Source organism: Phoenix dactylifera, chromosome 12 (assembly GCF_051530095.1).
Source record: "Phoenix dactylifera cultivar Ajwa chromosome 12, Ajwa_hap1_PhDact_Kaust_v1.1, whole genome shotgun sequence".
In the NCBI taxonomy this organism is placed as follows: Eukaryota; Viridiplantae; Streptophyta; class Magnoliopsida; order Arecales; family Arecaceae; genus Phoenix; species Phoenix dactylifera.
The window spans coordinates 19,081,965-19,104,878 of NC_143201.1; the positions used below are offsets into that span (position 1 = coordinate 19,081,965).

At 49.8% G+C, this 22,914-nt stretch overlaps 1 protein-coding gene across 2 annotated transcripts in view; it reads left to right on the plus strand.

Annotated features, from left to right (window-relative positions):
- LOC103700361 (uncharacterized) overlaps positions 1 to 22,914 on the plus strand; it is a 28,449-nt gene extending 5,535 nt beyond the window's left edge. The window contains exons 2-4 of one of the 2 annotated variants that reach the window (XM_008782315.6): positions 21,214 to 21,252; positions 22,408 to 22,492; positions 22,590 to 22,914. In XM_008782315.6, coding sequence (XP_008780537.1) covers positions 21,214 to 21,252; positions 22,408 to 22,492; positions 22,590 to 22,645 — 180 coding nt within the window. In that variant the 3' untranslated portion in view covers positions 22,646 to 22,914. The remainder of the gene's footprint in view (positions 1 to 21,213; positions 21,253 to 22,407; positions 22,493 to 22,589) is intronic. The other variant, XM_008782310.6, reaches the window with a different exon arrangement.

Below are 22,914 nucleotides of genomic sequence, written 5' to 3' on the forward strand. Positions count from 1 at the left end.
CTCTGGATAGAAATTCCTTGTAGTCTACTGACAACCTCAATTTCTTTCAATCAGATGGAGGGTTGATATTAATTAAAGAAACTCAAGTTTCAAGTTTAGGAGGACGGAGGTTTATATCAGCATATTCCAGATCTGAGATCAAAATTGATGATCCGTTAATTCTAGTCTCAAGATGCTAAGAATTTCTTAGCATGACATAAAACTGGAGAATCAAAGGTAGCACAGCGATATCCCAAAAAAAATCCGATCATTTTCTTTTCATTTATCAAGGAAAATCCTACTACAGAAGAAAACAGATCAAATCTTTTATTATTACAACTTTCCGAATCAATGGAATAATACTACAGACCAACTTAGAGAACTAATTCAGCCCACTATGTTTTCGCTGCGCACTCTGATTCAAAACATCAATTTTTTTTTTTTTTTTTTGAATTCATTAATAACTTTTGATCGCCATACTATTTGTCTACCAACAGAACTATTTAATCCTTCATGTGTATTTGCACTTCAAATCTTTCCTCCATCTAGATCGTATGTTACTTAGCTAGAACTTTCTTTTACCTTTTCATGAACGAGCAAAGAAAGGGTATCCCAACATAAGATCCTCTTAAATAAGCGACAACGCTTTAAAATGAATTTTACATTTTCAGCAACTTCATTTATATAAAATGAGCCAAAAATATTCTTCAAGATTGGAAATTATCCCAGAATTTACTAAATGACTTCCAATCAAAATACCAATCTTGCATTGTAATTTGAAAAGATCTAATATGTCACATTCCAAGTAAACAAAGGAGAAACTCTTAAATGTCATTCTCAGATATATTTTCTTTCTATACAATAGTTTCATGCACAATTGTCATACAGATTTTATCCTCGAAGAATATTAAAAATATCTTTCCTTGTCCAAGCCTGAAACAACTTATGAATAAACCCTATCCTGCCATCAAAATAATTAACTTCAAACTAGAAGTATCATCCACAGTACCCAGTACCAAGTTAAACTTCCAATATCACCTATATACTGATACATAAATAATCACAATGTACTTTAATATTCCATGGCTAGTACTCCACTTAATATCAGTCAAAATATACTTTAATCATAATCCAAAATACAAATTACTCCATCGAGAAATCTCCAAACTAGCTTTTTCTTATTTTGGCATGGCTCGTTAGCATTCTGATTCAAAACACCAAAATCCTTAGTAGTCTTAAATCTTAAGCTCTAATACCATACCTGTCACAATCATGCCCCTAGAATGGCTTTGTATTAACCCTAGCTTCTTTCTTTTTGTTGCTCATTGTCACCTATCAAAAGATTCATGTCAAGCAATTTTCGTGATAGACTAATGATACGACTAATAAAATCTTTTTTTTTTTTTTTTCTCTTTCCAAGTATGCAGAATCTTACCGAATGAGACTTAACTACCCATTCCCTTATTAAAATTTGAAATTTTTACTCATGATTAACCTATTGCTCTGATACCACGAAATGTCACGCCCCGGATCCGGATCCGTGACACGGCCGTGCTATTGCCGACTACCGCCCACAATAGCACGCAGCCTCATACCTGGGAAATAGGGTAGTCAAACCAACCGAATCTTTTCATATGAAAGCATTCTTAGTACAACATGCTGGTCAGTACCCAAATACAGAGCTTCTATGTAGTTTATGTACACAAAAGTATACTTGCTTTACCCCAGAAGCCCTGATACCAAATTAACGTGTCTCTGGCAGCTATCAGTGGTGAGGATCTGAAAGAAAAAGTAAATGAACGGATATGAGCTACACGGCTCAGTAAGTAATCATACATAATCTTACCGGATCGAACATAACGGTAACCATGTTTATGCAGGGTTTGAGAAGCTGACATGCATATTTATCTAATCATCTTCATGGCATAATATGTATGCAATTTAAAGGAGATATCGGTTATAGCAAAATACAAATTTCATAACGATATATCCAAAACCCGTTGTAAAACAATGTATGCTTTGGTCAGGCACGTTCATAAATGTCACGGCCCGCCTGCGCAGGGCACGTGACTATCGGGCCCACATGAGGGGGAAACACGGGGCTCCCCTGCCAGATGTTGGCCGGTTCCGGGGCTTCACGCAAGCGTCCTTCACCCCTCACCGATTTTGCTTCTCCCCAAAAACACATCTGCAGGATTTGGAAGCACCCGCCTCATATACCCAATCTCTGAAACGAGCCTCATGATCATGCTTCAAATATCATTTTCATAAAGTATGCAATTTAAACAAAGCAGTATTGTAAATCACAAAATTTTCATAAAACATGCACATGAAACCGTGCCCCCGGCATACCGTGGTCATGCTCTTGAATGCTACTGCGAAGTCATTCTTGGCCACTGGCGGGACCGGCTCAGTTATTAGGCGGCCACTGGCGGGGCTGGCTCAGTCAATCTCGGCCACTGGCAAGGCCGGCTCAGTTACATTGGGTCAGTAGCTCTTAAGAGTTCATAAATAATGCTCAGTATAGGTAGTACCTCATAGATGCTACGGCGAATTCATTATCGGTCACTGGCGGGGCCTGCTCAGTTATTAGTTGGCCACTGGCGGGGCTGGCTCAGTCATTATCGGCCACTGGCAAGGCCGGCTCAGTTGCATTCGGCCCGTAGCATTAGTAGTTCTTAGGTACCCCCTTACAAGCAATATGCAGCTAGAGCAAATCATTATTACTCTTTACACTCATGCTAAGAAAAATCATAACATGGAACTCCATTCATTTTGCATGTATCACAAGAGCTATGAAAACATAATATGTGCACAACTATGAATTATGTGACTGACATGTACCACTCATGTTCATATTTCATAACTCATATCTTAGCATGTAACGTAATCCCAGTATTTTGTAGGCATAACGGAATATAAAGCATATATCATCATATCTTGTGTAACTAGAGCATGTCAGATACACATATCATTCTTAGCCTACAGTACATGCATAACATGTTAAATTTCATGTATGATCCATAAAGATTAGGGCAGATTACTTACCTTTCTCACCAATCATGTATACAATTCAAATTGTATGAAAAACACTGGTTCATCTTATAAAACATAATACAGGATCTACGATAAGATTAAGATAGATTACTTACCTCAATTCGCTTTCCAAATTGCTCAAGTCCAGGTGACTAATCCTCAATCACCTAAAACAACATCATAGGGATTACATTATTCCCCATTCATTTATTATAAAATTTCTTAGTTCATCATACTATGAACTTACTTGCTTGGATCCTATCCAAGGATTTAGCCCAAGTCCAATTTGAAGCCTTTGGGATTCGATTTAAAACCAGATTGGGTCCACCTGGGTTGATTGGGTTTTTAATTAAAGGATTGGGCCTCGTTTATAATTGGGTCCAACCTTTTCTAGCCAATTGGGTCCTCTGATTTGGTCAACGTGGCTCATTTGGGTCTGAGTCAGGATTAGCCCAAGGTCAATTCGACCTTCTGTCAGTTAAATTGGGCTTGAATTGGGCCTGATTTACAATCAATTAGGTATGCTGAGACCAACTCAGCTTAATTGGATTCGGACCCAATTTAATTTGGGCTTAACGTGTTTCGGATCCGAACCCGATTCCGGCCCGTTAACCCACTCTTTTCTTTTCTCTTCTCATTTTCTTTCTTTTCTTTTCTTTTTTCTTTTTCTTTTCTTTTCTTTTTTTGTTTCTCTTTTTCTTTCTTTTTCTTTTTCTTTTTCTTTTCCTTTTTTTTTTTTTTCTTTTCTTCTCTTCTCTTCTCCTTTTTCTTTTCTTCTCCTTCCCGAAGCTTCCTCCCCTCCTCCTCTCTTTCCTTCCTTCTCTCCCGATCTCCCCCTTCCTCTCTTCTCCGACGATGGCAGGACGGCGAGCGGAGGGGAGGATGGCGAGCGGAGGGAGACGGCCCACGACCGGCGGCGTCCGCGGCCAAGCCCCGCGGCATACCGGCCGAGCCCGCGGCCGAGCTCTCGGCTTCCCCGGCCGAGCCCGCGGCCGAGCTCTCGGCTTCCCCGGCCGAGCCCGCACCGGCGACGCTCACGGCCGTACACGGCAAGTCCCCTCCTCCTCTCCTTTCTCTCTCTCTCCTTGGTTCCGATCGGAAGCCCTAGCCATTTCGGCCGGTCCTCCGGTCTTCTTCTTCTCCTCCGGCCGGATCTACGGCCTCTTCCTCCTCTCTCTTTCTTTCTTTCTTTCTTTTCTTTGGTCCTTCCCTCCGGCACCACCCCCTATTCTCTCTCTCTCTCACTCCCAAACCCTCTCTCTTCCTCTCTCCATTCTTCCCCTGTGAAGGAAGAAGGGGGTTTTGGGAGGGCCGAGCCACAGTCGGCAGTGCCACGGCCGAGCTCGCGGCGTCCACAGCCGCGCCTGCGGCTGAGCCCACGGCCGCGCCTGCGGCCGATGCCCGCGGCCACACACGGGTGAGTCCCCTCTTCCCTCTCTCCTTTTTCTTCTTTCTTTCATTTTCTTTTCTTTCCTCCCTTCTTCTTCTTCACTGAGACCCCCTATCCCACTGAAGAAGAAGAAGGGGAATGGACTCCGGCCAACTGCAGCCCCCTACCGAGAGCCGGCAGTGACTGCAACTGAGGTCCATGGAGTCCCTCCTCTATTTTTATTTTGGTAACAGGAGCTTACCATTTCCGGGGATGACCTGCGGTGCCTCCTCTCCAACACCTCTGCCGATTTAGGGGTTCCTCCTTCCTCTTGGAGCTTCCGGGCTCTCTCTCTTTCTCTCGTTCGGTGTTTAGGGGGTCTGTCATTTTGGGGTTGCCGGCATAGGCTTAAAGGACTGTTTAAGGATGAGACCCCCTCTGAGAGGTCCCTTCCCTCTCCATTCCTCCATACCTCGGGACTGGCCGCCGCCCCCCTTGTCTCCGGCGCGCCGGCAGCGGCTGTCAGCAGGGGTGAGGGTCACCCCTCCCTGTCGGTCTTATCCCTTCGTTTTTATTTTTTTATTTTTTATTTCAATCCTTATACAGCACTGCCCACAGTGAAATTTGGGCCCAACCCTTAACTGGGCCCATTTCTTATTGGGCCTAGTAGGTTCTGGGCCCGGACATTACATTATGGAAGTTAGATTGCCTCATCCGTGAATGAACAATAAAAATGCACCACAAAGCAAAAGTAGCAACTTCAAACAGAAATAACAAGAGGCTAAGAATCTTTACATGGGTAACCCCATAACCATAATTATCTTTTCCAGCTAGTTGGGGTCGGCTTACATGGCGAACCCAGCAATGTGGAAAAAATGAGGGGTTCTAGTCTAGATCAACCATGGACAATCCATAATGATGGCATATTGGTATTATGGTTTATGCTCTAGTCCAAGTTAGCGGGTGACAACTTCAAAAGAACACCTCTTGAATTTCAATAAAAAATTATTTATCTTAAGAAAGTGGATTTCTTTGTTCTTCTCTCTCTGCTAAGCTCTGCACATAGAACAGATAGAACATCAACATTTTTTTTTCTTTCCCTTTTTCTTGAAGCTTCACAAAGGAGAATAAGAGAATCTCAAAAGATCAGGGTTAACTTTCCCTAGGTTCCAAAACAAGCCAAGTCCATTCAAACTTGTTGTTTTTTTTTTTAGTGAAACATTCAAACTTCGTGGAAATAGACTTTTCAAGTGTAAAGAAAATGAGAGAGAGAGAATAAGAATGATAGTGTGGAGGAAAATCAATTGGCTGCCCTTTCATACATTATGACTTCTTTTTGATTATTTATTTTTCCTTTTATGTGGGTCCTGCTCAAATATAAATACGAAAGCCTTAAACAGGGGAAACCACAGAATATGCACTGATAGAGTATAAAATGATGACTAAGGAGATGGAATCATACCTTTCAATGAAGGACTCTTGAGGCCAATAAAGGGGGGGCATCAGCATAGCTATGAGGTTCGCACTGGAGGTAGGAACTGTGATAGTTCTTGTTGGGGGGAATAAGGTTCCCCCCCAAATGACATAAATGCCCCTAAGAAGCCGTACAATCTCCGACCCCGGACAGCCGAAGTCGGCGTCCGACCTCGGAACGCTCGGCCACAAGACGACCGACCCCGAAACCTCCGACCTAAGAGAAACCTGTCCAAGGCCTACTCTTGTCAGCCACCTACTACGGCCGCGCGCCTCCGAGGTCCGGCCGAGGACCGTACTCTAACACCCCTCCGGCATTTATTGCGCATGGTCGCTGTAATCTTCCGGCACACTCAACAATAAATGCGGATCTCCGGCTTACTTCACCATTAATGCGGATCTCCGGCTTACTCCATAATAAATGCGGATCTCCGGCTTACTCCATAATAAATGCGGATCTCCGGCTTACTCCATAATAAATGCGCGTGGCTCCTGCCATCTACGGACTCTCAGCTCTCCACGGCAGATCAACCCAGCAGGGTCTAATCGACTATGATAAGTCTCTGATCTCGGCCATGCCTCCGACACCAATGCAATAATTCGCCTGATAGCGTGCTAGTTCGGGCTGTACGACACCCTCACCGCCGACATCAGCGCAATAATTCGCCTGACCGTGCGCCGACCTGAACAACATGCCAAGCCGTGCTACGGCTTCGCCCTGTTACATCACAGGTAAACCGACCCCCGCATATAAAAGGGAGCCTTGGCCTCTCAAGAGGGGGTTGGAACATTCATATACTCAAAAATCACTGTTTATCTCCTTCTCCGCGCTATTTGCCCCCTCCCTGACTTGAGCGTCGGAGGGCCGGCGCCGGAAAACCCGGCCACCGGTTCGTGTGCAGGCACCCGAACGGAGGACGCCGCCAGCCAACGTATCGCCGCCCCGCTGCGAGGGCCTGCTGCTCCTTCTCTCCGACCGCCCCAGACGGAGGACGCCGCCCGCCGACGGATCGCCGCCCCGCCGTGAGGACTCACAGCCGCTCCCTCTCCTCGACCGAAGATTGCCCCCGGGTCCAATTTCCAGCAACAGTTGGCGCTAGAGGAAGGGACCGAGTAGCAGTCATGAAGTTGAGAAGTAAGGGAGCCTCTAACATCTCCCGGCGTCCCCCGCAAAGTCCTGGACACTCCGTCCAGAATTCTCCAACTCCGGCTGACCCAGTTCCTCAGGTCCAGCCGGAACAGTTCAATGCCCTGGTACAGCAAGTCCAGGCCCTGGCCGCCGCCGTTCAGGGCCTGCGACGCGTGGAGGCTTCACCGGCGCTTCCCCCGCAAGCCCAGGCCCCGCCGGAGTGTCTCCCCAACGGCCCGGTTCTCCCCAGCCAAAATTTGCATGGCTCCTCCAGAGCCAACAACGGAGAACGAACTTCTCCCCGGAGGGAGTTACCGGGAGAAGGTTTCGACCGGAGACCCCAACTTTCTGAGGCGGAGTCAGCCCCGGACCACCGTGAGCTGGCGCAAACCACAGCGACAATCCCACGGGTGGGGGAGCTTGACCGAAAAGTTGAGCACCTGGAGCGCCAGATCGCGGCACTCCACAGCAAGAAGGCAAGACAGGAAGGGGACTTTGAGTTCACTACCAAGTCCCCCTTCTCCCGCCAGATCGAGGACGAGCCGGTTCCCGCGAGGTTCAAAATGCCTCAGGTGGAGCCCTACAGCGGAATCACCGACCCCCTCGACCACTTGGAGAGTTATCGGGCCCTCATGGCCCTACAAGGGTCCTCGGAAGCCATACTCTGCAAGGCCTTCCCAGCAACCCTCCGAGGGACCGCTCGGCTTTGGTTTTCTGGACTGAAGCCGAACACGGTGTCCTCTTTTGAGCAGCTCGGCAGGCAGTTCGCCACCAACTTTGCTGCCAGCCGACGCCAGCGACGGACATCAGACTCCCTCCTGGACATCAAGCAGAAGGAGGGGGAGTCCCTCAAAGAGTACCTGGACCGCTTTACCGCCGCCACATGGGAGGTTCGCGAGCTAGACCAGTCGATAGCCATGTCGGCTCTGAAGACTGGGGTTCGCTCCTACCGATTCCTCTTCTCTATCGAGAAGAGCTTCCCGGCCGACTTCACCGAAATGCTGGCCCGAGCCCGGAAGTACGCCAAGGCCGAGGAGGCAGTCGCCTCCAGGCGGGGAGCAATTGAGCCCGCCTCGAAGAAACAGAAGAAACGCCGCGAGGAACGCGGCCGACAAAGGAGCCGGTCTCCCCGCAGAGAGAAAAATTTCCCCAGACTGAGGAGCCCGCCCCGTCAGCAGGGGCGACCTCAGCAGAGGACACCTCCTCGTCCGAGGTCTCCACCACGGCCCCGGACGTACCAGGCGAGGTACGAGAACTATACACCCGTCAATGCTCCCCGGGCCGAGATCCTGATGGAAATTGAGGGTCGGGACTTCTTCCGACCCCCGCCTCCTATGCGAGACACGGGATTTCCCCGAAATCCCCGGAAGTATTGCCGCTTCCACCGAGATCGTGGGCACGACACGGAGGACTGCTTCCAACTCCGGGATGAGATAGAAGCGCTCATCCGACGGGGAGTACTCAACCGGTTCGTGAGGAACCGACCTGAGGAAAGGAGGCCGGCGGAGAATGTCGCACCAACCGAAAATCCTGGCGGCAACAGGCCTATCGCCGGCACTATCAACATGATTGGGCGGACCTCGGCAGGAACAGCCGCCCAGGGAGCACCCCCGAAGCGCCCACGTACTGATGAAGTCATCTCGTTCTCGGACGAGGACTTAGAAGGGGTCGAGACCCCTCACGATGACGCTGTAGTCATCTCAATGATTGTAAATAGGTTTGATGTAAAGCGTGTCCTAGTTGACAATGGAAGCTCAGCCAACGTTTTGTACTACCATGCCTACCAAAAAATGGGGTTGACAGAAGGACATCTCCGGAGAATCAATGCCCCGCTGGTCGGGTTTACCGGAGATGCGGTCCCGGTTGAAGGTGAGGCTAGCTTCCTTGTCACAGTTGGCCTCGCCCCCCGGGAGAGCACTGTGGGGATGGACTTCCTGGTGGTCCGTCTGCCCTCGGTCTACAACGCCATCCTTGGGCGCCCAGGGTTAAACGCCCTTCGAGCCGTGGTTTCAACTCGCCATTTGCTCATGCGGTTCCCCACCGGCCAAGGAGTAGGCGAGGTCCGCGGAGACCAACTGGTCGCCAAGCAATGCTACATGGCGGCCCACACAGTAAAGCAACCAGCCGAGGCGCCGGACCGTCCGATGGGCCCTTCACTGCCCATAGAAACCCTCGATGCGAGGGACACCCTCTGGAAGAAGCAAGTAGAGCCCGGTGAGCTCCTTATTCAAATCCCACTACAAGAAAATTTTTCCGAGCTAACCGTGCAGGTCGGCTCCGGCCTCGGTCCCCATAAGAGGGATCGCCTCGTCAGCTTCCTGCGGGACAATGCTGACGTCTTCGCCTGGTCGCCCGCGGACGTGCCAGGAGTTGACCCTGAGGTCATGGTCCACCGACTCCAGGTGAGGCCAACCAGCAGGCCTGTAAAGCAGAAGAAAAGAGGCTCCGCCCCTGAGCGACAACGAGCCGCGGCCGAGGAGGTGGACAAACTCCTCGGAGCCGGCTTCATCCGGGAGGTCTCCTACCCGGACTGGCTCGCCAACGTAGTCCTCGTGAAGAAGGCCAACGGAAAATGGCGTATGTGCGTGGACTACACCGACCTGAACAAGGCCTGCCCAAAAGACAGCTTCCCCCTCCCGAGCATCGACCAGCTCGTCGACTCCACCTCAGGACACCAACTGCTAACTTTTATGGACGCCTTTTCAGGATACAATCAAATCCGAATGGCGCCAGAAGACGAGGAGAAAACGGCCTTCATCACCGACAAGGGCACCTACTGCTACAAGGTGATGCCCTTTGGCCTGAAGAACGCTGGGGCCACCTATCAGAGACTGGTCAGCCAAATTTTTAAAGACCAGATCGGCCGGAACATGGAAGTCTACGTGGACGACATGCTGGTGAAGAGCCGAGCGGCGGAACACCACATAGCCGATCTCAACGAGACATTCGCCAAGCTTAGAAAATACCAAATGAAACTCAATCCGGCGAAGTGCGCGTTCGGGGTCACCTCGGGAAAGTTCCTGGGTTTCATAGTGACCCAACGCGGAATTGAAGCCAACCCAGAGAAAATCCGGGCACTGCAAGAGATGTCGCCTCCAAAGACAGTTAAGGAGGTGCAGCGGCTCGCGGGGCGGGTAGCCGCCCTGGGAAGGTTCGTTTCTCGGTCAGCCGAGCGTTGCCTCCCCTTCTTCAAGAGCCTCAAACGGCCGAAAGACTTCCGGTGGACAGAAGAATGCCAGCAGGCCTTTGAAGAGCTTCGGAGCCTTCTGGCTTCTCCCCCACTGCTCACCAAGCCCCGAAAAGGCGAGGTCCTTTATTTATATCTGGCCGTCTCCCCAGCAGCAGTGAGCTCGGTCCTCGTCCGGGAAGAGGACAAGCTCCAAAAGCCGGTCTATTACACCAGCCGGGTTCTCAGGGATGCTGAGACCCGATATTCTAAACTTGAGAAGACCATCTTCGCTCTCATCATCTCGGCTCGGAGACTCAGGCCTTACTTCCAAGCCCACACGATAGCTATATTAACCGACCAGCCTATGAAGCAGATATTGCAGAGGTCGGATCGTGCGGGGAGGATCGCCAAATGGGCGGTCGAGCTCGGGGAATTCGACCTAGAATATCGGCCCAGGCCGGCTATCAAAGCTCAGATACTCGCCGACTTCATCGTGGAGTGCACCCTTCCGGACGACCCCGAGCCGCCATCTGAATCCGTGGAGGAGACCCCGAAGCAGCCATGGGTCCTGCACTCGGATGGGTCTTCGACCTCGGGGGGCAGCGGGGCCGGACTTATCCTCACCAGTCCAGATGGAGTGGTGGCCGAGCAAGCTCTGCGCCTCGAATTTCCGGCCTCGAACAATGAGGCCGAGTACGAGGCTCTCATCGCCGGGCTTAAGCTGGCGAAAGAGCTAAAAGTGGGAGACCTGACGGCCTTCAGCGACTCCCAGCTGGTGGTGAACCAGGTCCAAGGAGATTTTGAAGCTAAAGAGCCATCCATGCAAAAGTATCTCCAAAAGGTGCGAGAACTCATATATGCCCTGAATTCTTTCAATATTCAGTACATTCCCAGAGCGGAAAACCTCAGGGCAGACCAGCTATCCAAGCTGGCAACCTCCCGCATGAGCGAGCTTCCTAAGGGAACCGCGCTCGAGTATCTTCAGACCCCCAGCACGGAGGAACCCGAGCCTACCATGTGCATCGACTCCGAGCCGAGCTGGATCGATGGGCTCGTCTGCTACCTTCAGGACGGAACCCTACCTCATGACGAGACGGAGGCTCGCCGAATCAAGCGCCAGGCTCCCCGGTATGTCTTATACGAGAGCAAACTCTATCGGCGATCATTCACTTCTCCCCTTCTCAGATGCCTCCGCCCCTTCGAGGCGGACTATGCCCTCCGAGAGGTCCATGAAGGGATCTGCGGAAATCACCTGGGAGGTCGGGCACTAGCCCATAAAGTTCTGCGACAAGGATATTACTGGCCGACGCTCCAGAAGGATGCAACGGATTTCGTCCGGAAGTGCGATCGGTGCCAACGAAACGCCAATATCCAGCGCCGACCTTCAGCTCTGCTGACCTCCATCATCGCCCCCTGGCCGTTTGCCCAATGGGGGATCGACATCCTGGGGCCCTTTCCCCTGGCCACCGGACAGAGAAAGTTCCTGGTCGTCTCCATCGACTACTTCACCAAATGGGTCGAGGCCGAACCTGTTGCCCGGATCACCGAGCAAAAGATGCGGGACTTCGTGTGGAAGTCCATAATCTGCAGATTCGGACTACCCCGTATCCTTATATCTGACAATGGTCGACAATTTGACAATGTTCATTTCAGGAAATTTTGCTCTGAGCTCGGCATTGATCACCGTTTCACCTCGGTCGCTCACCCCCAGACAAACGGGGAAACTGAGGTAACTAACCGAACTATTTTGCAGGGACTCAAAGCTAGGCTTGATCGGTCCAAAGGACAGTGGGTCGAGGACTTGTACAATGTCCTTTGGGCATACCGGACCACGTTCCGACTGCCCACGGGAGAGACCCCCTTCAACCTAGCGTACGGCACTGAGGCCGTCATCCCGTTGGAGATCGGCTTGCCTTCTCCAAGGGTGGAGCATTACGACCCCGATACCAATTCCTCCCAGCTCAGGAGCAATTTGGACCTCGTCGAAGAGACAAGAGAGGTCGCCCGGGTGCGCATGGCGAGATACCAACAGCGAACGGCCCAATACTACAACTCCAGAGTTAAGCCCAAGCTCTTCAAAGTAGGGGACCTCGTCCTCAGGAGAGCCGAGGCTTCTCAACCGACCGAGCAAGGAAAGCTCGCCCCAAACTGGAAAGGGCCGTATCAAATCGCCCGGGTACAACGGCCGGGGGCGTACAAATTGAAGTCCCTGGAAGGGACTCTGATCCCACGAAGCTGGAACTCCGAGAATTTACGAATGTACTACCAGTGAAACCCCAAGGGGTTCAAGACAATCAGGATAATGGACTCAGCTCCTTTTTCTGCAAATATTTCTCTCATCTTGATGACTGTAATCCTCTTCTAATATTGGGTCGTCTGTGATCCTCAGATTTTCCGGCCAGAATCGGGATGCCTCGAGGCTCGACCGTAGAGTCCCAAACTCCCTCGACCTCGGGAAGAATCGCAGGACGATGAAACATCGACTGGTGCAAGATTCCTCGACTAAGGTCGAGATGCCCCGAGTGTCGACAGTGCGTGCCCAGACCCCTCGACACTTCGGAAAGACGGGGTAGTACCTTCGCGGTCCCCCGTGGCGCTCAACACCAACAACGGGGTAGTACCTTCGCGGCCCCCCGTAGCGCCTCCTCGACTAAGGTCGGGATGCCCCGAGGGTCGACCGTAGAGAACCAGACTCCCTCGACCTCGGGAAGGCGCCGTGAGGGGTGGAAAGGGTGGCTCCACCTGGGGCGCCACAAAGTGGACCCCCAGGAGCGGTCGACGATCCCCGATCCCCGAAGCGAGCGATCCCTCGACTAAGGTCGGGATGCCCCGAGGGTTGACCGTAGAGAACCAGACTTCCTCGACCTCGGAAAGCGTCGCAGGTCGACAGTGCGTACCCAGACCCCTCGACCTGACGAACGATTCCTCGACTAAGGTCGGGATGCCCCGAGGGTCGACCGTAGAGAACCAGACTCCCTCGACCCCGGGAAGGCGCCGTGAGGGGTGGAAAGGGTGGCTCCACCCGGGGCGCCACAAAGTGGACCCCCGGGAGCGGTCGACGATCCCCGATTCCCGAAGCGAGCGATCCCTCGACTAAGGTCGGGATGCCCCGAGGGTCGACCGTAGAGAACCAGACTCCCTCGACCTCGGGAAGCGTCGCAGGTCGACAGTGCGTACCCAGACCCCTCGACCTGACGAACGATTCCTCGACTAAGGTCGGGATGCCCCGAGGGTCGACCGTAGAGAACCAGACTCCCTCGACCCCGGGAAGGCGCCGTGAGGGGTGGAAAGGGTGGCTCCACCCGGGGCGCCGCAAAGTGGACCCCCGGGAGCGGTCGACGATCCCCGATCCCCGAAGCGAGCGATCCCTCGACTAAGGTCGGGATGCCCCGAGGGTCGACCGTAGAGAACCAGACTCCCTCGACCTCGGGAAGCGTCGCCGGTCGGTAGAGCGTGCCCAGACCCGCCGACCGGACGAACGATCCCTCGACTAAGGTCGGGATGCCCCGAGGGTCGACCGTAGAGAGCCAGACTCCCTCGACCTCGGGAGGTATCACAGGTCAGCAAAGCGTCCGCGGACCCGCCGACCTGACATAAGATCCCTCGACCAAGGTTGAGGCGCTCCGAGGTCCGACCATAGGGTCTTAAGCCCCCTCGACCTCGAAAAGGGCTACAAATCAACAAAGCCTCCCCAGATCCTCTCAACTCCGGCAGGAGTCGCCGGGTCCATGGGAAGCCCGAGCCCCTTTTACAAGTTAAAAATGACTCCGGAGATCGACGAGGAAGGGAAGCAACCTACTCCACCATGCGAAGCATGACCCCGAGAATGCAAGAGGTACATCCAACTAGACGCCCTCCTTGTCAAATTTTATCTACATATTGCTGAGCGGAATCTCAACGTTGGAGTTTTATTTCGCCCCAAAGCCGGGCTTCTCCGATAGGTCGGCTTAAGACCGACCTCCCAACTTCATTATGCATGCTCCGTTCGTCAAGGCACCGCAATCTGTACAAAGGCCTCATAAATTAGGGCCCAACTCGGCTCTTCTAAGTAAACTCCGACGTCCATCTGGGAAAGCGGTCCCAGCCACGAATGTACCAGCCAAACATAGGTACCAAGGCAATCTTTGGAAATCCCAGCCTTGCTCACCGAAATCTCGGCAGAGTCCGAGAACGATAACTACGAAAACCTTCGGCAATAACTTGTTCATTAGCCCGCGCTCCCTATGAGAGGTTCGGAGTTGAGTTCGGAAATCCGACTAAACTCCCCGAGTAGCGGCACGAATAGACCCATTCTGACCCCACTTGAAGGGCTAAGGCCCGACCTCGGCGCCTTAAAATTTTCCTAAAAGCCAAACGTGGCGACTCCCACGACTCTAAGATCCGAGTTATAGGACTTAGAGAAATTTTTTAGAAACCTAAGCTTGGAGCTCCCTTTGGTCGAGGCGACTGGAATCCGAGAAGGCTAAGATATAACCCGGGAAAAGGGCGACTTCGTTAAGCAGCCCAAAGATTAAAATACGAAGTTAGAGGTCGTCGAGGCAGTTAGCTAAGGCTCTGGCCTCATTCACGACAACAGAGGGAAAGATGAACACAGAATGACAAAAATATCTTTTCATTAACAAAGGGCCGGAAGGCCAATTACAAAATTAGAAGTCGGCCACTCAAGGGCCGACCCCGGATACAATGAAAAAGAAAAGAAAAATATGCTAAGTCCTAAGCGGCGGGAGCCACATCCGGGGGGTCATCCGGCACATTGATGACCTCATGATCTTCCTCCGGAACAGGCTCGGGGTCGGGAGCAGGAGCTTCGGGCACCACCTCCGGGACAGCGTCCATCTCGGCTGCCGGAGCCGCCTCCACGACACCGTCCGCCTCGGCTACCCCCGTCGGAGGCTCGGCGGGGTCTTGCTCGTATATTCCCGCCTCGGACGTCAGGATGGCGGGAAGGGCTTGCACGTCGGGCCCCCAGCCCCGGTCCTCCCTCGGACGGACCGTCGAGAAGTCGTACTGAGGGCAGTACCGACGCACCTGCTCCCGGAAATTCTCGAAGCCTCGAAGGAAACCATCGACCGTCTCCTCCTCCAACATGTCGCGGAACTCTTGCGACTCTTTGAAGAGTTCCACAGCATGCTCGGCTCGTTCGAGAGCCCTCCTCTCCCGGGCCTCAAGTTGCTCGAGTCGGAGGCGGAAGACCCCCTCCTCATACTCGAGGGCCGCGATCCTGGCCTGGACCTCCCCCAAGCGCGCCTCCGTGCCGCGCATGGTTGCCCTGGTCAGGGCATGAGCCGCCTTCTCCTCCTCAAGCGCCCCCGCCATGGCAAGGCGCTCAACCTCGGTGGCCGTCCACCGAGCCTCGGCCGCGGCCAACGCCGCCTCCAGCTCGGCGACTCTTTTCTTGGCCGGCTCCAGCTGCTGGCCGAGCTGTTGAACTTCTTCCCGATACCCATGGGCGATGAACGCCATGGTGTCGAGCTCGAGAATATGCTGAAAAGAAAGAAACGAGGGTATTGTGAGTTGAAAAGCACATATGTACGCTAATAACTCAGGGAAATTAAGAAGGAAGCTTACCCGGGCGGTGTTGCAGTAAGCACTGCCGACGACCTCCTCCAGCGAAATACCCCGGAACACGGCCCGGTCCGCTGGAAGCACCGCACGCCGCAACATGGAGCGTGCGACCTCGGCATCCTGAAAGGCCGAGCTCCCCTCGGGAACAGAGGAGTCCGGCTCGACCGACTCTTCTCGGAAAGCCCGGGAAGAGCTCGGCACGATCGAACCCGAGGTCCCGGAGCCGCTCGCCTCGGTGCCTCGGGTAAGCCCGGGTCCTGGCTGCTGCGGCCGGACCACGGACGGCTCCCCCCGCTGGGCAAGGGGGGTAGGGCAAGGAGGGGCCGACGGGCCCGCATCACTAATGACCCGCTCCCGCCTCGGGTCGACTGCAGGGGCCCCCGCCTCGGGGCCACTCGTCCCGGCCGACGAAGAAGCGCCGTCTGTCCTCGCCCTCTTCCGAGGCTGGGGCGCAGCTCCCCCGGCCTCGGCCTCTCGCCTCCTCAGGCGAGAGAAAAGTGATGTGTTGCTGGTCGGCATGCGTGGAATATCTGAAGTCAAGAATTTTGTTAAGAGTCAGACCGGTGACCGTAAAGGCAGAGAACAAGAAATAAATAAATAAAATAATGCAACCGCCCTTACCCTCGGGGCGCGCCGAGCTCAGACCCACGCTCGCCAGGGCGTCCTCCCGCAGGAGCTCGGTCAGGTCGTTGCCCCTCCCGAGGGCTCGCAAAGAGTCCAGGGTCCTCAGCTCCCTCCCCGTGGGCTCGGAGAGTTTGTTGAGGGCCTTCAGCCGAGGGTGTCCCCACCTTGGCTCGAACCCCCAAGGCGCCGCAGACGCCAGGAAGAAAAACCTCCCCTTCCAATCATGAATCGAGGAAGGGGCGCCCCGGAAGAGTGACATACCGCCCCGAAAGGCGAAATATAGCCACCCTACGTCCGCCGGGTTTTTCTTTAACAGAAAACACCGGCGGAAAAGGCCTACCGAAATCGGGATCCCGTGCCCGAGGCACAGGGACAAAAATCCGATTATGGTCCTCCATGAGTTCGGAGCTAGCTGCGCCGGGACAAGCTGGTACTCGGCCAGCAAGTTGCTCACGAACTCATGGGCGGGAAAACGCAGGCCCGCCCAAAGTGTCTCGCGGTAAACCGCGATCCGACCTGGGGGCGGCTGCGTCACCCTGTCTTCCGGCCCTGCGGTTTCAAGGCGAAACCCGGGCTGGAAGAAGAAACGGGAGCGGATTAACTCCAGCTCCTCCTCCGACAGACTCGACCCAACTTCTTCGGGACCGGAACCCATTCTCACAGAAGAGTGGAGCAAAAGTTAAGAGTAGAAAATGGAAGTTGGCGAGGAGAAGAAAAAAGGAAACCCTAGTGAAAACAGGAAGAAAACCTACTGGACATTGCCGGAAATCGCTCCGGGCACCACCGGCAAGATTCGGTTGAGGGAGGAAGCAGGGGGGAAAGACGACGAAAATAAGAGGCAGCCAAACAAGACCTTTAGGGCAGACTCGTGGGGTTTATATAGACCCCCCTGACGGCCCAGATCGACGGGGTCGGTTCCCATCCCCCCGATCGGGTTGCGCCACGTGTCGACCTCGGAAGCCGAGGCACCGTATTCACTCCGGTTTAATAAATCGGATACGAAATCGAAGCGTTGTCCCATCGGATCTCGGGGCCTCATCATGGGTCCACAGAATCAAATCGTCTTGAGGAACGAGCGGACGCAACCCCCGCTCCCCTCGTTTAATAAGATCTGGGACACGTGGAGCTCCGATGAGGCCTCCACTTCTTCGGAATTATGATCCAAGTAACATGAAATTGGAAGCGTCCGACCTCGGGTCGCGCCGCGTGTCCGTTTTAAACCCCGTAACGGCACACTCATTAATGAGCCAGAAGCGTCGATTACGGAATCGAGACACCGCCTCGACGAGCTCGAGGTCCCCCATCATTAATCCGCCGTAAAATGATCCTGGCGATTCAAGAAGCATGATGATACGAGCTCCATCATTAGCTCACCGAATAAAGCAGCCTCGAGACGCCAAAGGGCGCATATCTCACCATGAAAACTCCGAAAAGCACAAGGGGGCGGACGAGACCTGCCCCCCAACCTTAATGACAGACTTTACTTCCCACGTCCGAGCCCCACAAGCCGCTCGAACTCGGAAGTCGGGGGGTAGTGTTGGAGGGAATAAGGTTCCCCCCCAAATGACATAAATGCCCCTAAGAAGCCGTACAATCTCCGACCCCGGACAGCCGAAGTCGGCGTCCGACCTCGGAACGCTCGGCCACAAGACGACCGACCCCGAAACCTCCGACCTAAGAGAAACCTGTCCAAGGCCTACTCTTGTCAGCCACCTACTACGGCCGCGCGCCTCCGAGGTCCGGCCGAGGACCGTACTCTAACACCCCTCCGGCATTTATTGCGCATGGTCGCTGTAATCTTCCGGCACACTCAACAATAAATGCGGATCTCCGGCTTACTTCACCATTAATGCGGATCTCCGGCTTACTCCATAATAAATGCGGATCTCTGGCTTACTCCATAATAAATGCGGATCTCCGGCTTACTCCATAATAAATGCGCGTGGCTCCTGCCATCTACGGACTCTCAGCTCTCCACGGCAGATCAACCCAGCAGGGTCTAATCGACTATGATAAGTCTCTGATCTCGGCCATGCCTCCGACACCAATGCAATAATTCGCCTGATAGCGTGCTAGTTCGGGCTGTACGACACCCTCACCGCCGACATCAGCGCAATAATTCGCCTGACCGTGCGCCGACCTGAACAACATGCCAAGCCGTGCTACGGCTTCGCCCTGTTACATCACAGGTAAACCGACCCCCGCATATAAAAGGGAGCCTTGGCCTCTCAAGAGGGGGTTGGAACATTCATATACTCAAAAATCACTGTTTATCTCCTTCTCCGCGCTATTTGCCCCCTCCCTGACTTGAGCGTCGGAGGGCCGGCGCCGGAAAACCCGGCCACCGGTTCGTGTGCAGGCACCCGGACGGAGGACGCCGCCAGCCAACGTATCGCCGCCCCGCTGCGAGGGCCTGCTGCTCCTTCTCTCCGACCGCCCCAGACGGAGGACGCCGCCCGCCGACGGATCGCCGCCCCGCCGTGAGGACTCACAGCCGCTCCCTCTCCTCGACCGAAGATTGCCCCCGGGTCCAATTTCCAGCAACAGTTCTATATATGCTTGCATCAACTCTGGTTTTAGCCATCAGTGAGGAAGAGTGATTAAAGGGGATTCCTGAAACTTACTTCAAATGGTTGAGATAAATCTTGCTGACAAAAGATTTGGTTTTGATTGTTAATGTTGTTGTTGAGCAGAAGATGATTGGCGATGTAACAAAAATGAATGTTGAGGTTCTGAACTGATTTTGAATTGGTAAGTTTAGGGTTAGTTTTTGTCTGTTGAAAGGTTCAATAATTGAATTTTTTGAGATTTAACCACCCTCCTCGTCTCTTTTTTTTTTCAGCATATATCTTGGAGTGAGGAAAGAGATTTGAAATCCATCTCTGATATAAGTAAGTGGATAGATTGGATATGTGTTATGTGCCTTGTGTGATCTCCACCTGCCGATGAACTTTTTAAAGATCTTGGGTTGAATGCTAAAAGAAAGGCATTGGTGCAAGAAAGTGAAATAATAAAGGTTGCTGTAGATATGGAAGGAAAGAAAAGGTCACATTATTGCTGGTTATTAGAACTTTTTCTCTTAAAAGAGGTTTAGCTACTTTGAGACAAGCAGTTTAGCTACTTTGAGACAAGCAGTTTAGCTACTTTGAAGTCAGAGCTTAAGACTTAAAAGTTAATCTTCTTTTCCATTCAATAATTTTTTATTGATTTTTTTTTGGAAACAAAAAGAAGAAGGGTAGTTTGAAGAGCCATGCCCCTTTTGTGAAAACTCATATGAAAGTTTTATCTTTAAGTATTAAGGTCCTATTTCCTAAAATTTGATCACATCAGATATTAGAACAACAATGAAATTTTATAATTATGTGATCACATTTAAGTGTTATCAAAATAATTGGCCCTATCAAAGAGAGTGTCAAATATCTTGGTTGGAATATGCAGAAATTCGGGATATGAAGTTCTTTCAGCTATAACTTGGTGTATGACGGGACTTAATGAGATGTTAGCTTTCCCAGAAGGAAAAACTAAAAATGATGATCATTATAACAGCAAAATGAAATCACATCTTCATAAAATGTAGAAGAGTGGGACATATATAATGCATGCTGAAAAAGGATGAAAAATCAGAGTGGTCCTCATATACAAGACCAGAAAACCTATTTCTACTTTTGTAAAATATGTAGCAGACAATTTAAAAAGAAGGTTTCTAACTTCAAAAAAGTTGTAGGTTTTGGAAATACTGGAGTTAATGGATAATTTGTATATTAGAGGATGCATCCTTGTTTTTTTGGATAGGTGACAACTAAGTACTGATTATATCTATACAGGATAGCAGTTTAAAAGGTCTGAAACCATGGACACTAAAGCATGAATTTTGATAGTAGAGGGCGATGGTATTCTCTTGAAATTTTGCATGGTAATATATTGCTTTTCAAACCTCTTTTCTCTAGTTTATCACCATGACCCCAGAGACCTCTGCATTAATTCTCATATCATTGGAATGTGTGGTCATTCAAAGGGAAGAAATGTAGCAGCTTTTGTTCTTTGGAAATTGGTGTCTATGATTATAAATTGTTTATGTGCATAACATTGAAAACTGAAAGGGTGGAAAATGCAAAATGTTCATGAAAATTAGAAGTCTGTTAGCATGTGCTAGGGTCACATGAATCTAATAGGCAATTTGAAAACAGAGAAGTGACGATTTGCTATTTAATAAAACCCAACCAAACAAATAAATTCTTCTAATGGACTAACAATTGTTCTTTTTTTTTTGGTTAGAAATGCATGATTTATTACTAAACTGCTGACAGACATATTACAAATTTTCTAGTATCATTTTGCGGTGCATATTTCATGACATTGATTGTTTGAGATATTTCTGATGCTTAGTAAATATTACTTTACTTAGGCTATGGAAATGCTTTGTGCAAAATGTTTTATTAACAAAAAACAGAAAATAAATGTTTTTCATGCCATCTCCTGTTGTGTACGAATATATAGATAAAGAATGATTGCAAGGGAAAAGATGAGGTGTGGTTTGCAAATGGAACAGAAAACTCTGAATAGCTGAGGGAAGTATCATTCTTTTAGTCATGGTTAAAATGCGTGTCTGAGTGCATATGATTCTACGGGCTGCTTTATTTGTTTTGATCTTACATCATTTCATCTTCGGAAGAGCTCCTCTTTGCTCATTTATATTCTTAGCTTCTCTTAACTTGATATATTAAATTATAAAGCTGTAAATACAAAGTACTAGGTAATACAAAGTAGTGGTAAGCTCCTTGATGATAAGTTTCCCCCCGCCCTTCTCTTTTTTTCCTTTTGATGTATGGTTAGCTTGACCTTTGTCTCTCTAATATCTGCAAATTATAGGGCGGGAAGAGCACCTTGGAGAATTGTCAAGTTTTGCAGGTAAGCATGGTATTCTTTTTCTCAGTGTGTTGACTGTTTCTCTCTCTTTTCCTATATTCTTCATATTGGAAACTTTTAAAGTTGAATGATTATCATATCACTGTTATGATGACTTGTTTAGTTTAAATTTCGTTAGACATAGTTGGAACGAGTTGGTACATAAAATTCTTTCTTATCTTTGATGATATTTTTTACTGAAATGTTATATTTCATGAACTAGCAACAGAATCAGTCAGACTAAAATTACTCCTTTACGGGTATTTTGATTTAAGTCTAAGCTAAAGCAGGTGACCATACATAAATCCTTTCTCTTTTTTGCAAAGTATTAATGTATCAGAGATCTTGGATAGTTAACCCAAGATATATATATATATATATATATATATATATATATATATATATATAACATAGTAAGTAATGTTTAGTTAGCTTTATTATGAAACAAATGCATAAAAAATATATGATGAAACTACAACTTTGACGGTTGGCTTGTTTAGTTTTATTTCCTCTAATCTACTCGTCACATAAATTCCTATAACAAAATCCACTTATGAGTAGTCCTGCTTTAGTGATGGAGAGTAATAATTACTAGAACATCCTGGAATCTTCCCTGGCATTTTTTCAAAGCTCATTTTGGAGGAAACGTGTTATAGTCATCTGAAAATGGTGATGTAGCCTGCTTCCTTCCAAAACAAATAAAATAAAATAAAAAATAAAAATAAAACAAAATAGAAAAAGCCCATATTCATTTTGCTATGTGCTGGCCAACAGTTGAACAATGGGCCGTAGGAGCTGTACTGGTAGTGGGGCGCGCTGTTTTTTTAAAAACTCAGCTAGTTGAAGGGTCTCTTCCATAATTAACCGTAACAGCGTTGGTGTACTTTAATCTGATTGTGTCCTTTTTTATGCTTTGATGTTGATGCTTGACTGTTCTGGTGTAATAAATTTCTCATTATTTTCAAACATCCATTAGTGGAATGTGGCAATTAGAAAGTCTTTGCTGTTTAATTATGTATAATCAGTATAATACATGCACAGTTATTTTTTCTGTACTCAGTAATGATATCTGCATTATAGATTATATGAGCATTTTCACCTGTTGCTTCCCACTCAAATTTGGTTGACAATTAATTTGGTTTTTTCTCTCATGTTCAGGCAACTGTTAATCGATCTAAGGGAAATAAGACAGAGATATCCAAATCCGACCTCATACAAAAGAGCGCATATTGTAGGGTTTCAGGTACTGAAGGTTTTACTAAAAAGCTGTTTATCAAATTTATATGCAGGATTAAAGTACAATATGACATGCTTTTCTAACTTGATTGGTAATGTTGGAGCTTCTAACAACCACAGGACGAGATATGGATCTTATAGAACTCTCCGCATATGGTAATGTCCATCGTGCATCAGACTCAGGGGGTTGCAACATCCAATGACAAAAACAGCAGTATCTGAAAAGTGCCGAACAATAGTATAAAACAACCATGTGATCCATGGAATTTGTGGCCCTAATAACGTATTTACTTATGTAATTGGAAAATCTTATGTTTGGTGTCTCTAAAATGTGCAATTTTTAGTGCCAAAATATTTTATATGTAAAATCTGTCCTTGGGATTAGACCGTAATCCAACTGATTTATGTTATAAGCTAGTGTTTTATTTT